The sequence below is a fragment of the Myotis lucifugus genome, unplaced genomic scaffold, assembly GCF_000147115.1.
Source record: "Myotis lucifugus unplaced genomic scaffold, Myoluc2.0 scaffold_10, whole genome shotgun sequence".
Taxonomy (NCBI): Eukaryota; Metazoa; Chordata; class Mammalia; order Chiroptera; family Vespertilionidae; genus Myotis; species Myotis lucifugus.
Window position 1 is genome coordinate 9,517,659 of NW_005871058.1, and position 11,971 is coordinate 9,529,629.

Sequence of the window (11,971 nt, forward strand, 5' to 3'; positions counted from 1 at the left end):
CTTGAGTTTTTAGCTTATACCATCCAAGATACTGTTAAACTAAATCAAATGGAGACAAGGACTCCTAGGACTTCCCCAGAGGGCTTCCCTTTATAAAATCCTGAAGCTTGGCACCTCCATCCATATATTTACTCTATCTGAATACCTCCTTGAGCTTATATCTAGTCTTTGATCCTGGCTCAAAGTTCCAGGAAAAAGGTGATCCAGTCTAATATTTGAGTGCTATATATTCTTTCTTCTAAGAAAACTCTCTTCTACATGTATCATCACCCCTTCAAAGTTTTCAATCTGTCATTCTTTATTGATTCTGAAACCCGAGATTAACTGACTGTTTATATTAGTCCGTGGTAGCTTTGGCTCTGAGAACATGTAACAACCAATTCAGGTCATGTCCTAGTTAATTATGCTGTCTCCTATTCAACTTCGTATTTCATTACTTCCCTTTAATGTGGAAAGTCTTTTCTAGTTAAGTTAGTATTTTCTTTTCTTATGAAATTCACTCTTTGACTTTTTGAAGGGTATTCCCATTACCAAACACATTTTACGCTATTTTAGTACATAATTTAATATTTTCTTCTTTTCCCTGTAACACCTACGTGAAGCCTACTCAGACCAACAACACTGAAACATTCTTCATTTTCTGAAGTCGCTTAGCCCTTGATTGCCATAAATTTTTATCTCATAAATTTTATTTTATATGGAAATGTAATAAATGTTTATTGAATGACTGCGGATACCATGATAAAGATGGACTAGAAAAAAAGGTGTATTCATTAAGCTTCAGCGTTACAAAATCTATTTTCTTCCATGGAGACCCGAGTTTGTGGAACAGGAACTCCAGCAAAGCCATTTTCATTGACGTAGTCTTCACTCATTTCCTTGATCTGTGTGTGATAGTGGAAAGAAAAAAAAATTAAGATAAACTTGGATTTTCTGATCAATGATGATTCCTTTTCTTACATCTGGGTAGTATAGTGTCTAAGGAAACCAATTAGTATAATGGGCAACAAGATCCATTACTTATAATGATCAAATCAGCAATCCTCTGAACTATCTGAGGTTTAAGCAGCACTGTCCTCTCCAAATAAATGCAGTTTTGTATAATAAGTTACATCATGAGCAATATGATGTCTATGAAGAGTGTTGAGCCAACATTTTATGGAGGAGATTTGAGGAACAAAACAAAGGGGTTCTGACTGCATTTGGAAGGAGTGTGAATTACTTACCTTTGCTGCAAGGAGCATTGTACTCAGCAATTGCAAACTCATCTGCATAAAAACAAAATCATTAGGTGAAGTGAGAGAGATAGCAAACATTTATGGGATATAGGTTAGTGAAAGAATATTGTGGGAAAAATTGTATTTTGTCAGAAACATCAGCAGCATTCATTTGATGCATTGCTGGCTGCCTTATATTGTTAACTTTTCAAATACAGTACATTATGTTTCCTTTACTCTGTACTCCTGAAGGACAGTTCAATGTTGAACTTATTTAAAGCAAATATTGTTGTACAGTTGATTTAGCTGAAGAAAAGGGAACTAAATATCTTACAGATGTTTTGTATTAATTGATATATTTACATTATAGGCAGTTTCTATAATGTATGAATAGAAGGCAAAGAGAGGAGAATCAGATTTGATAAAGACAAAACGAAGTGTTAAGAACTATTAATGTAATGAATTTCCCCAGCATATTTCTGAAATCTAAATTTCTGTGATCAGGAATTTGATTTGTATGTTAAAATTCCTCACACTTACCCGTCTCATAGTAATCGTAGACTTTCACTATGGCTGGTTTGAGATCTCTTACTGGGATATCTTGGAGAACCGTGAAGGCCAAGCTCAATGTCTGATTTGTCACCTAGAAAGCAAAAGGGAATTAAATGAGCTTTCTTCTCTTTTCTTTGAATGACTAAATATTCATTTGTTTGGGGGAAAAACTCTTTTTTAATTATTATTATTATTTTTATTTTTGCTTAATCATCACCCGAGGATATTTAATTTCCCATTGATTTTCAGAGACATTGGAAAGGAGGTACGTGCCCTTGACCACAATCAAACCTGGGATTCTTCAGTCCACAGGCCAATGTTCTATTCACTGAGCCAAACTGGCTAGGGCAAAACCCCATTAAAAAAAAATCAACTAACAGGGTTCTTAAATTGTGCAGAAAGCTCCCCAATTGTTCTTAAACAAATAAAACAATTCATATATCCCCATCAATGTTTTGTTCATAGAGGTGAATGATATATGATTTTTATTGATTAGATAGCTATGTTTTTTTTTTGAATATCCAGAAATTTGGCACTATTTAATTTCTCTATCTTGCAGAAATACTTGTGTTGACTCAAAAAGGAATATAAAAGGTCAATAATTGTAACCTTGTTTGTTTCATAAATTTGTAAATTATAATATTCATTAATCTATAAATAAATAAACTATGTACAACACATAAATATAAAATTAGAGTGGCTTATTGGTGGGCTGATCTATTTATTTCATGGCCCAAGTCCTTGCTGAGATTGACAGTATTTTCCCCTTTTATATTGTTGATGTATTATTGACATAATAATTGACAAACCCAATGTTACTTCCTTACATTACTCAGAATAACTTGAAGATATAATAAGCATATTTGGTAGAGAATTTCTTGCTTATAAATTTCTAAAAATATGAATATCCCAATATTGTAATAATCCATTTCTTTCCATAGCCCCAGATGAAATATAAATAAAGAAGGAGAAGAGAACATGTACTGGAATTAATGTTAGACTTCTCAAATATTTAGCATAGAAGTGATGTCTCAAAAATGTCTTCATTCATTTCCAAGATATCTCCCTTAGGAGGATTATCTCTACTAGATGCCCGGTGCATGAATTTTTGCACCAGTGGGGTCCATTGGCCTGGCCTGTGGGATCGGCTGAAACCGGCTCTCCAACATCCCCTGAGGGGTCCTGGATTGCGAGAGGGTGCAGGCCAGGCTGAGGGACCCCACCGGTGCACAATCGGGGCTAGGGAGGGACACAGGAGGTTGGCCAGTCCGGGAGGGACTGCAGGAGAGCTCCAGGGTGTGTCCAGCCCATCTTGCTCAGTCCCAATAGGCCGGAACCCAGCAGCAAGCTAACCTACCAGTTGGAGCATCTGCCCCTGGTGGTCAGTGCATGTCACAGTGAGTGGTAGAGTAGCCTCAGCATATCAGCATATTATGCTTTGATTGTTTAAACAGAAGACTGGACGACTGGACACTTAGCATATTAGGCTTTTATGATATAGGATTTTTTGCAACTAGAGTGGCAGGACTCTCACCTTATCTAGGTAAATCAAAACATGGTTGTGGCTGACTTCTGTTCGGCTCACATCATCCGATCTTTCAAGCTGAAGAACATGAAGACATTGCAAATGTTAATAAACAGAAGAAAGCCCCTGGGAAACCCAGAGAAAAGAAGAATTTTTATTACCAAATTATATTAAGCCTAAGGATAATATTTCTTCTAATATTTTTTGTAAGTAAAGACAATAATGTTGTACAATTAAAAATAAAAGTTAATTGGGATGTAGGGTTTAATATGGCCTATGTGTAAAGTTGATTTATCTGAAGAAAAGGAACTAAATATTCTAAATTTGGGAATTGCATATATTTCAAGGTCTAACTCACATTCTATTTTTTAATCAGGAGGCGATTTTGTTTTTGTTACTTCTTTTGCTTGCTCTAATTTATAGCAATCTCATTTTGTATGACCTTCTGTAATAGTTATAAAGGGTGTCCCAAAATTCATGCAAGATTTGCAATTCAGTTCAATTGCAAATCTTGCGTGAATTTTGGGACACCTTATAGTTTATGTCACTGTCATTTTCACTGGTTTATATGTAGACCAGAGGCCTGTTGCAAGAAGAGATTCGTGCAATAGGCTTTCCCTTCTTCTGGCTGCCAGCACCAGTTTTCCTCTGGCACCTGGGACACAGGCCTTTGCTCAGGCCGGAGCCACCTTCAGTCTTCTTTGCTGGTCCGGCCGAAGATGCTTTCAGTCTCCTTCGCTGCTCCAGCCGGCCGGAGCCACCTTCAGTCTTCACTCGGCCGTTTTGCGCCTACGTATGCAAATTAGCCACCATCTTTGTGGTGGCTAATTTGCATATCATGCTGATTAGCCAGTGGGAGGTGTAGCGAAGGTACAGTCAATTGTCATGTTTGTCTATTATTAGATAGGATACTTTACCTTCAAGATTCCAAGCTACATGAAAGTAGTAACCTGCTGACATTTTTTTTTCTAGTAGGTGTGGCTTCCAGGAGTGTGTTTTGCTCATGGAGGCAGCAATACAAACATGCTACATTTTATTTCTAAGTTTGGAGAAAGTATCAGTCTTTCATAGTGGTTAATTTAATAGGGTTATAATATATTGTCTTAGTCTAGAAAAATATAAAATAATAAATATAATAGAGACTCCTACCATTTTCACGGTTGGTTTCAGGGGAATGAAGCCAGATACCATCTTCACATCAACAATCGCCATGTTGGAGGCAGGACGGTTCCCGGTGTAACTGAAGATCCAGGGAAGGAAGTAATTGGGGTTTTCTTTGTTATTAAATAGTCTTTTTTTTTTCCTATTTCCACAGTAAGCACTCAACAGCCCTAAAAGGTTCATGGGAGTCTTCCTAAGTGTCCTACTCAAGTGGTTCAGAAAACTGGCTCTGCATTAGATTTTCAGGGAGCCTGTTAAAGCCACAGAGATCAGGCCTACTTCTAGCCCTGATGAATCAGAATTCCACATGTGTGGACTCTGAGGATGTGTGTTTTCAGAAAGCTCTACAAGTGATGCATAGCTGGACTTGAGACCTCTAACCTGTGACAGTTATTTGTTACATATACTTTATCTTAACTTTTTTCTGAATTAGTATCTCCAACCAGGTTTTAATATTCTTGGGTCAGGACACATTTTCTTTTTGTCCACTAAGGCATTTTATTAGCACATATGTATGATATTCCCAGAAAAATATTCCCAGGATTTTCCCTCCTTTGTGTTTTAACTTGCTTCTTCATGATCCATGATGCCCGCTGAGGTTGTCAGTACAACAAAACCAATTGATGGGATGGAAGCAGGTTTTTCTGCCATTTTTCTAGATCTTTGAGTTGCATATCAAATCTGGGGCTGATTACTCCACACTTGTTTAACCTGCCTGTGAGGTTCACAGTAATTTTCCCAGCTCTGTAGTCATCAGTAATTTTAAATTTGCCAATGTAACCATGTTGCATCATCACAGTTAGGAACTGGAGCATGACTTTGGAGCATGGTCTACTAAGAATGTAGCATTTGCCACTCTTTTCAGCATTGTTGATACTCCTGAGAACATCAGCCAGGATATTCATGTGCACCCTTATGATGGCACAGAAGGATGCCAGAAAGAGCGACAGATACATTTTTTATAAGCTCTGTAGCTATATGAATACTGTTGTGTGTGTATGTATTTCTATATCTACATATCTATATATCTGTATATCTATATATCTCCATATATGTATTTTCCCCCAAACTGATTTTTTGGTATATAATCTGAGATTTAATTATTGCCAGTAGAAATTTTAATTAGAGAGGCACGATTTCCTTCTATTCATGCTTTTCAAGAATTCCTCATCTCACTTTTTCTCCCTGGCTACTTGAAGATTGCTGCCATCATGAACGACACAGTAACTACTCAGACCAGAAAGTTCACAACCAACAGACTACTGTGGAAACAAATGGTCATTGACATCCTTTACCCTGGGAAGGCAGCAATACCTCAGACAGAATTTCTGGAAAAACTAGCCAAACTGTACTAGACCACATCATCTTTGTGTTTGAATTCAGAACCCATTAGGTGGTGGCAAGACAACTGGCTTTGGCAGGATGTATGGTTCTTGGATTATGCAAAGAAAAATGAACCCAAATATAGACTTGTAAGACATGGCCTGTATGAGAAGAAAAGACCTCAAAAAACCCCACCTAAAAACAAAAAAAACAAAAAAACAAGGAAAGGAATGCAAGATGTTAGTGCTGGCAAAAGTGAACTGGAGATGGGACAGCAGAAGGAGTAAAGATTCTTCAGTCACTTTATTTGTGGTGACTGTGCAGATTTTAATGAAGGGATTCATAAACTCAAAACTTAAAAAATAAAAAAATAATTCCTCATGTCTTTTCTGAATAGGGCAAGAATAATATAGGATTTCACTACTGTAGAAAAAAATTAGGATGAATCATTTCATTATAGTGAAATGAGAAATTCAGGTCAGAAGCAAGGGATAATGATCTACCATTTACTTATTATTGAGGGAAATTAATAACCTTTAAATAATGAGGTGTGACAATAATGGTTTCTGGAAGTAGAGGAAGTACAATGTAAACCTCATCACTGAGAAATTCTGTATCAACATAAGAACATATTACTTTTTTGGTAAATGTAGTACAAACATTCACCATCCCAGTGCTTGGCTTAATGAGGTGTTCCAGTAAGAAGATTGGTTGTTCTACACAGAATTAAGTGATTCAGTCAGAAAGTCTTACCTGACATTCAGTGAGACCTGGAAGGTGGTGTGGGCTTTGGGTCCTTCACAAGTTTGGGGCAGAGTCTGTACCCCCAAAGCAAATGGGAACTCTTCTCTTTGAGGGAGAATATTATATTTTAAGGATGTCTGTGGAAGATCAAAGACAAATATTTGTATTTTCCCCTTCCCCATTATTTCTCCCAACTTTCTCAACACTTTTTGATTTGTTCCATCATTTCCTGAATTAGGACTTTTCAGGGAGAAGGGTTACTAGGGACCCTCTGTCCTCATCTGCTCCAAGAGTCTCACCTGGAGGTAGACACACCCTTTTCCTGTTGCTGTCATGCTGTAATCTCCAGGCACCTTTGGCAATGAAATCTGCTGCAGTAGCAAGCGGTTGTCGTTGTCCACTTGGAAATTTGTGGAAAATGTCCCTGAAGATTGAATGGTCACCTGTACAGCCTTCCCAGTCCTGGTGAAAGTAGCTGCTCCATATCTGGACAAAGCATGGAGAGCCACCACTGTGTCCTGAGAGAGACAAGTGAGAGAACCTCTTAGGTATGATAACCCTTTGAGGACTCAGAGGCCCAAGTTAACTGCCACAAAAGGGCTTTGGATTTCCTATTTCCCTCACTACTTAAACACTGGAGTTCTAATTTCATTACTGGTTAGAATCCTTAAATAGATGACAGCACCATAATTTTCACATAGCTTCCTTGGACTATATGCCCTAAATTTTATTTTATTCCTCATAAAATTGACCTGTGGAATATCAAAGACAAATATTTGTATTTTCCCCTTCCTGTGTTATTGGATTATTCTTAAGTGTTAATTACTGTACACATTAAAAGTATAGATTATATATATACTAGAGGCCCGGTGCACAAAATTCGTGCACTGGGGTGGTGGTGGTCCCTCCTCCCGACCTGCACCCCCTTGCAGTTTGAAACCCTTTGGGGAATGTCTGCCTGCCGGCTTAGGCCCACTCCCTGTGAGAATCGGACCTAAGCCGGCAGGTAGACATCCCTCTTATAGTCTGGGAGCCCTCGCTCATCACTGCCTGCTTGCTTGCTGCTCCTTACTGCTCAGCACACTGCTCCTTAGTGCTGCTGTGGAGGCGGGAGAGGCTCCTGCCACCACCACTGTGCTTACCAGCCATGAACCGGGCTTCTTACTGAGCGGTGCTCCCCCTGTGGGAGTGCACTGACTACTAGGAGGCAGCTCCTGCATTGAGCGTCTGCCCCCTGATGGTCAGGGCATATGATAGTGACCGGTCATTCTGGTTGTTCCGCTGTAAATGTCACTTAGGCTTTTATTATATATATATATATATATATATATATATATATATATATATATATATAATTTTATTATATATATAATATGTAATATACTTTTTTCAATTTTAATTACATATTGAGAAAAACAGTGAAAATAAGTTCAGTTATCACTCTCGAAGCATTTGAAAACTTGACAACTCTGGTTATACCAAAGTTCAGCCGTGCTCTATTCCCCAAATTAAATTCTACTCTGCTGCTGAGGTCAGTGTCTCAAAAGAGCCCAATGTCCTTTGTAGCCATGATCAAGGTCATGTTTCAGTTTCTTCAAAGGAAATAATTATAATTATTTCCTTGATTTATTGGCATTTTTATTTGGCTTTTCTTTTTTTTTTTTTACTGGAAGTTTGAATTCTCCTTTTCATATTCGTATTTTTAATTCTCATCAACACTGAACCTGGATGACATCCTGAAATTATATATATAAAAGCCAAAGTGACCATTACGACTGGTCGAACAAATGACCGGTCATATGACGATGCACTGACCACCAGGGGGCAGATGGTCAATGCAGAAGCTGCCCCCTGGTGGTCAGTGCACTCCCACAGACAACCTCCTGTGGCTGGCCAACCTCTCTCAGTCCCTCCCGCTGGATGGCCATTCCTGATCGGCCCCAGTTGCTGGCCAGGCCCAGGGACCCCATCCATGCACAAATTTGTGCACCATGTCTCTAGTATATTTATAAGAAATAAATGCTAACCATTCTAACAACATTATTTAGTTTTTTCCCCATTCACATGGAACAATACAACATTAAGGACAATGGAGAAAGCATGGAATGGCATTTTGTGATGGGTGTATTGGCTAACAGCTAAATTCTCTGAAGATAACACTTTTTGCTGTGTATGTATTGATAAATTTTTAGATATAAAGTTATATTGTTAGGCTCAGGAGGTTGGATGAATAAGGATAGTTCTTTATGCTTCTGATGAATAAATGGGTAGAGGAAGCATAAAATGTGTCAGCTTTAAAAGAAACCAGTTAAAGGAGACCTAAGAATGAAGAGATGTTCAAGGAGAGATTATTGGGGTTTTGGTAGTATTTCTGGGAACTTTGAAAGGGACTCTCAGAACTTTCAAAAGATTGATAGATTTTTGAAGTCATTCTGCTATGGTATTGACAGTGGTGCCCCATTATTGCCTTAGGGGAGGTAGAGTAGTTACTGGAAAAAAGAGACTGTGATAATAACACAGGGAGGGGTGCCAGAATTCTATACATTTTCTTTTTAGCTCTTTGACTTTCATTTCCCTTTATTTCTCAGAATTCTAATAATATTTTCCTCATTTCAAAGTATTCTCATCTTTATGTTGTATTCTCGGATATGTTTATATCTTGTTCAAAACTTTTTTGTACCTGAAGGTGAATTAAAAGATTCTAGGAAACTACAAACCTGGGTGGAAGAGAAGCCCCCTTGAGAGTTCTGTTGCTTTGTGATCCACTTCACAATGTGTGATGCGGAAGTCAGTTCCTCTGAGGTTGGGGCAGGCTGGCCCATGAGGTAGGCCAGGAGCACATAGGATGTCATCTCCACTTCAGCAGAGGGAGCCTGGGGTTGGTAAAAATGTTCCATTGGTGCCTTGGGTTTCTGAGGTCGTGTCCAATGAACAGAATTATCTGGGGATGAGAAAAATCAATGTATGAGTGACTATATATTCACATTTAATTTAAGGTTAAAGTACCTAAGCCAGAGCTGAAATGAGGATTGCATTTCTATAATAATCTCTTGAACTTTATCTGGTTGATTTTCCTTCTATGTAAATCTGAACATGGTTTGTGTTAGCAAGATTAAGGGGGAAAATGTTGCTGGAATGAGAAGCCCATAGTCATCTAAGTTTTCAAATGGTTGCTATAGTTGGGTTGGTGGGAGAGCAAAATAGCAGAGCATGTTCTCTCACTGGTGATCATATTTTTTCATTTCTGATATTTTGCAGACCTTATCTGGGGTTTGTTAAATTTTCTATCAAGCCTGCCCTTAGAGGTTTCTTGTGAGGATCACGAATCACTTGTGATAATAGAATTCATACTCATTCAATGGGAAAAAAAATACAGTAATCCTTAAAATACCAAAGATGGACAAGGATGTGCAATAATGGGAACTGATTTACAGTGCTGTGGGAAGTGAACTGCTCTTTGGAGAGCAATTTGGCAATATCCAGCAAAGAGAAAGATGTGCTTAGCCTACTATTCAGCAATTACACTTCTCAAAGAATAACTTAGAGAAATTCACACACATGCACAAGGAGACATGTATGTATTCATTGCAGTATGGCTCGTTATAGCAACAAATAAGAAAGAAGAAAAGATCCATGAGGAGAGGCACTCCATATAGACCATGACCTTGTATGTATTGTAATATATTGTTCAGCAGTGAATATTAATGAACTAGAGCCCAGCTGGTGTGGCTCAGTGGTTGAGCGTTGACCTATGAACCAGGAGGTCACGGTTTGATTCTCGGTCAGGTTATATGCCCAGGCTGCGGGCTCGATCTCCAGTACTATGTGTCATATACTCTACCAGGAGGCAGCCGATCAATGATTGTCTCTCTTCATTGATGTTTCTATCTCTCTCTCCCTCTCCCTTTCTCTCTGAAATCAATAAAAATAAAATAAAATAAAATTAATGAACTAGAATTACAGGCACCCATATAGAGGACTTCTATTAGCATAATGTTGAACTTAAGAAAAACAAAAGATAAACAAATAAACAGCTAAGAAAACAAGATGCAGAAATAATCTGCTTATCTAAAGATGAAAAATGTAAAAATTTTGAATATTATTTAGGGATACATTTGCAATAAAACATTAAGAAATCCACAGAAATTGTAATGAGAAGTTCAGGATAACAATGCCCTTTGGAGTGGGAATGGTATGCAGGGAATTTTTCCTACAATGGTGATATTTTATTTCTTAATCTTGAAAGGAAGTATAAATGTTTTTGCTAATTATTCTTTATGACTTCTTGTATGTCTGAAATAATTTTAAGAATTAACAATTAATGGCACTGTCAAGGGAGAAAGTTAGAATATGTTTTATGGAATATCTTATTATCATTTGCATTTTATTTTCTATTTCTTTGACCTCCCCCATATAGACCATTGTTTACAAAGAAGTATTATGTGACCATAAAAAGATATGTCAACATTATCAGTCTTGTGAAATGAGCATAGAATACCAGAAGTTGTTCACGTTGCTATTTCCTTCAGTCCTTTCTTATATTTCAGATGATATGATGCACCAGGTAAGGGTTGGGTATATATATTAAGAACTGATATCTTAATCATAGTAGCTCATACTTTTATAGCACTTACTATGTGTCATATACTCTACCAAGTGCTTTACATGGATTAAATGATTTAACTCTGACAACAACCCTATGAGGTAAATACTATTGTTATCACCATTTTACTGATGATGGAACTGAAATACAGACAAGTGACTTGCTCCATGTTACATAAGTAATACATTTGGGAGGTGGTCTCCAGGGGCCAAGCTTGTCACTATTACAGTATACTGCCTCTTCTTTTTTGATGTGTGAATTGATTAAGAAATCCTAGATTTTATAATGATATAGATAAAAAAAGAAGGAAGAAAGGGGTCACAGGAGGTAGGTGGAGGGGATTTTTGCAATTTAGTAGTATTTGATACAGAGAATGTGGGATGGGAGAAAGATTTCAGGTACGCACTCACCTTCCTTCACTGCTTCCTCATTAAGTGACGTGAGTACTTCATTCTTCTTTTCCTGGTTACCTGCCAGAGCAAAAGCATAGGCCAACAGTGCCTTGGTGTAGACATGGCTTCCATGGCGTCCTTCCTTTGCTGACTTCCAGGCTGACTCCAGGCAGAACATGGCATTACGGACAACAGGGTGCTGTGAAGGGACGACAAGAAGGGAACTGAGCTGTGTGAACAGGGAGGCTAGCGTTCCCAGGTAAATGCAGAATGTAGAACGGAAGTGAAAAACAATTTCAAATACATTCATTTGTCTATCTATCCTCATTCTTATGGATAGAGAGAATAGTATTTTTTATCTGTCATTTTCATATTTATAAGGCAGAAACATAGGCCATATCTTATAACTTTCAAATTCATTGTGTGTGTTTGTGTGTGTGTGTGTGTGTGTGTG

General features: G+C 37.8%; 1 protein-coding gene and 1 pseudogene across 1 annotated transcript in view; both read right to left on the reverse strand.

Moving 5' to 3' along the window:
- Positions 1–671: 671 nt before the first annotated feature.
- Positions 672–11,971, reverse strand: part of LOC102418514 (alpha-2-macroglobulin-like) — a 43,100-nt gene continuing 31,800 nt past the window's right edge. The window contains exons 28-36 of the mRNA XM_014451664.2: positions 11,536–11,716; positions 9,240–9,463; positions 6,822–7,040; positions 6,532–6,659; positions 4,444–4,534; positions 3,304–3,372; positions 1,758–1,860; positions 1,227–1,268; positions 672–884 (exon numbers count right to left, since the gene is read on the reverse strand). Coding sequence (XP_014307150.1) covers positions 868–884; positions 1,227–1,268; positions 1,758–1,860; positions 3,304–3,372; positions 4,444–4,534; positions 6,532–6,659; positions 6,822–7,040; positions 9,240–9,463; positions 11,536–11,716 — 1,074 coding nt within the window. The 3' untranslated portion in view covers positions 672–867. The remainder of the gene's footprint in view (positions 885–1,226; positions 1,269–1,757; positions 1,861–3,303; positions 3,373–4,443; positions 4,535–6,531; positions 6,660–6,821; positions 7,041–9,239; positions 9,464–11,535; positions 11,717–11,971) is intronic.
- On the reverse strand, positions 4,919–5,360 carry LOC111824972 (annotated as a pseudogene).